Below are 3,671 nucleotides of genomic sequence, written 5' to 3'. Positions count from 1 at the left end.
AATCCATGCCCAGAATGACATCGAAATCCTGCATCGCAAGGACTACTAAATCTACATATAGCTCGCGGTCTGAAATTCTAACTGGTACAGCCCGAAGCCACTGGTTGGACTCCATGACTTCCCCAGAGGGTAGGGTCGTCAAGAACTTGGAGTTCATGCTTTCTGTAGGCACCTGCAATTCCTTGGAAAAGGGTACTGATACAAAGGAATGGGTCGCCCCAGTATCAAATAGTGCAGTAGCTAAATGCTGAAAAATAACTACTTGACCTGTTACGACCGTGGAGGCACTAGCAGCATCCTCTTTAGGTAGAGAGAATACTGGCACCGGCTGGATCTAGTGGGGCTTCCAACCTCCTTCACTCAGCTGGGGTTCTCCCAGAGTTGTAGACATGTAGTGTAGACTGAGCTTGCCTCCATATGGCACTGGCTGCGGCTGAGGTGCTTTAAGCTTGTTAGGACATTCCTTAGCCATGTGTCCTTCCTGCCCACACGAATAACATCCAGTCTTACTCAAAAGACAGGCTCCTGGATGTGTTCTCCCACATTTCGGACGAAGAAGGAACTTGGTCTGCTTGTTTGCTAGTCCTACCCTTTAGTTACTTCCTGAGTTCCACTGCTTCATCTTGTAACCCTTGTCCTTCCAGTTCTGCTTACTTGATATTTCCCCTTTTATACTAATAGGAGTTAAAACATCTTTTCATCTCTAATGGGTATAATTATAATCGCTTCCCCTTGTTTAATAGGAAACTCCTATTGGAGCACTGGCTATTACTATCAACTTTGCATCCTAGAGGTTCCAAGGTCAAATCCTGACTTTGACACTTTTTATTTATTTTTGCTTTATATATATATATATATTTTTATTTTTGAAATTTATGAAAATCTATGTAAAATTTATGGGCGTTACACTATCTCTGACGGTTTTTAATTATCCAATAGCTTAGCAAAGCTGATTATCTTTATCTAATAGTTGTGAGCATAAGTGCGCTGGGATTTAGGGGGCTAGGTTTGGAAACCTAGTAACTGTCCTTATCTTTTTGACAGAGTTTACACACTTGGTTGCCTTCTGGTGCCAAAGGTGGCCGAGGGAGACTGAGCCCAAGCTCAGTAGATGGGTCAGACTGTTTAGAAATAAGTAACCGAGTGGTATAACCGAGCGGTTGAGCTGTCAGAGTATGTGATCGAGATGTCTGAGCGGTTGAGCTGTAGATGCATGTGGCCGAGTTGTTTGAGCGACCGAGCTGTGTAACTGAGCGGCCGAGCTATGAGATCATATGGTCGAGATGTTTGAGTGGCCGAGCTGTAGAAGCATGTGGCCGAGATGCTGAGCGGCCGAGCTGTAGAAGCATGTGGTCGAGTTGATTGATGGGCCAGGCTGGATGAGGGTGTCCGGGTCGAATGTTATGGTAATTAGGTCATCCGAGGCATTTATTGGGTCAGTTAAAGCATAGTTTGACCATTGACCGTTGACGTGCCAGGTCGGATGCCAGTTCGGATCGGTTATTGACCCTTTTTGCCATATCAGACCAACAAAGACTCGTCATTATTGGTGCAATCTTGCCCCCAAGTGATTTGGATTTTAATGTTTGGCTAAAATGAGTTTATGTTAGGAAATATTGGTGATCTAACGTGTGTGAATTGAGTTCACACGAAAGTCCAGGAATGAAGACTTGGCAAATGGTGAAGTCTTGGAGGCGCGACCTCTTGGCAAAGGTGAAGTCTCGAAAGCGAGGCCTCTTGGCAAAGGATGAAGTCCCGGAGGCGCGACCTCTTGGCAAAGGAAGACTTAGCATGACAAAGTTGAGGAAAACGTCTCAAGCTAGTGCAAGGAAGGGCACGAGGCTTGTGGAACACGTTTGAAGTCTTGCGTCAAGGCTAAGGGCTGAAGAAGAAGCTGGAAGGGGAGTTTCAGCTTGATTAGTCGACTAATCAGTTAACCAGTCGACTGATGGGCAGTCGACTGACCAGTTGACCAGTCGATTGATGGGCAGTCGACTGATGGAGCCATCAGTCGACTGCTAGACAATCGCTGGAGCGACAGTTGGCTAATTAAATGTAGATTAAAGAGCCGTTGAAGCCCATCAGTCGACTGGCCCTTGGAGCAGTCGACTGATGTACGGAAATACATAAAAAGAACAGACGATATAAAAAAAAAATGGACAGTTCATTGTTTTCTCATCTTTCTGGCACACTCTGATTTTGTAAAAGCTTTCCTCTTCTTCCATACTTCACTCCTCATTTTTGTGAAAGGAAGAGATTATTCTGTGAAGGTTTCTCCGCCTTCAAAGTGTTCTTTGAAAAGGAGATTTTTCATAGTGGAAAGGTGCTCGGTGTGTGTGGATCCTTGGATTAGTCACCTCATAGAGGTAGATACCAAGTAAATCAACGGGTTAGCGATTATGATCTTTTCTTTGCTTTTATTTTTGCTTTCGCTAACGATTTTACAGGAAAGTTCAGAAAAATCGCTATTCACCCCCCCTCTAGCAAATGCATCGGTCCCAACAAGTGGTATCAGAGCAGGTCCCTTTCGTGCAAACTAACATTCAATCGAAAGAATCAAATGACATTTCAAGAGGGATACAGCACCGCATGACCGCCCTACTTCGACAGAAACGATTTTGCATATTAGAAAGGTAGAATGGAATATTACTTAATGAATGACATTGAAAATTGGTTTAGTGTTGTAGATGGTTTTGAAAAATCCAAGGATGCATCTGGAACACCTCTACCTACCAAAGAATGGTCGAAGGATATATGCAAGAAGACTCAAGCAAATACAAAAACCACAACCACCTTGCATTGCGACCTTTCCAAAGAACAACTAAGCAAGGTCGGACCATTCGACTCGGCCAAAGAGCTTTGGGAGAAACTCATCGAACTAAACGAAGGTTCAAGCGAATCAAGATGAGCCAAGAGGGATCTCTTGGTAGGACAACTCCAAACCTTCACAATGAAGCCCAACGAGATGGTAAGTCAAATGCACGGGCGATTTAAGGAGATCGTGAACGATCTTCACGTTATAGGTGAGAAAGTCAAAAACCGAGACTTGGTGAGGTATGTGTTAGGAAGTATACTGAAAAGACTAGGTCTTTTGTATAAACATTTATGAAATAGAATATCATATTTTGGTCAAATGATTGCAATAGGTAATTTTGCAATAAAGTCCTCTTAATTCACATTGTAGATAACTTGGTGTCTGTGAGACACAGAAGACCATGATTATCAGTCCCTTGTGAATTATAAACTAATGCTCACAACCAAGATGGTGTTGGACAACCCATCGGAACGGTTGTAGTGTAATTCGGTGACTGTCTGTCTTGACTGTAGAATTACACTAGTGTACTTTGTGTGCATTGAGTAGGACCATTGAGGTTGTTCAATTTACTCTGACTCACAAATTGAACAAGACCTCTGTTATTATAGATTATGCACTCTTAATCCCGATGTAATAAATGGGCATCTATAGGTGGTAATTATTACTTTGATTTACCAAAGGGTGAGATCTTTCCGTCAGATCAATTATTCCCGGTAAGTTGGGTGATGTTGCTATCTATACGGTGTGCCATTAATTATAGAAGGAATCCGTGTCCCAGTAGGGCTGATGATGTCCCCTTGGAGAGCTCATAAGGTAATTTGGGGATTGGATTGGTAGTGCAACAATGATCCTCTAG

The 3,671-nt window shown here is 43.2% G+C and overlaps 1 protein-coding gene across 1 annotated transcript in view; it reads right to left on the bottom strand.

Moving 5' to 3' along the window:
* Positions 1-334: 334 nt before the first annotated feature.
* Positions 335-3,671, bottom strand: part of LOC141842889 (uncharacterized) — a 6,552-nt gene continuing 3,215 nt past the window's right edge. Inside the window, exon 3 of the mRNA XM_074730869.1 lies at positions 335-481. Within this exon, the coding sequence (XP_074586970.1) occupies positions 335-481 (147 nt within the window). The remainder of the gene's footprint in view (positions 482-3,671) is intronic.

Source organism: Curcuma longa, chromosome 12 (assembly GCF_044706935.1).
Source record: "Curcuma longa cultivar G26 ecotype Majalengka, Jawa Barat chromosome 12, ITB_CL_G26_1.1, whole genome shotgun sequence".
NCBI classification, from domain to species: Eukaryota; Viridiplantae; Streptophyta; class Magnoliopsida; order Zingiberales; family Zingiberaceae; genus Curcuma; species Curcuma longa.
Note: the sequence above shows the minus strand (reverse complement) of the source record. Positions and strands in the feature narration are given on the sequence as shown.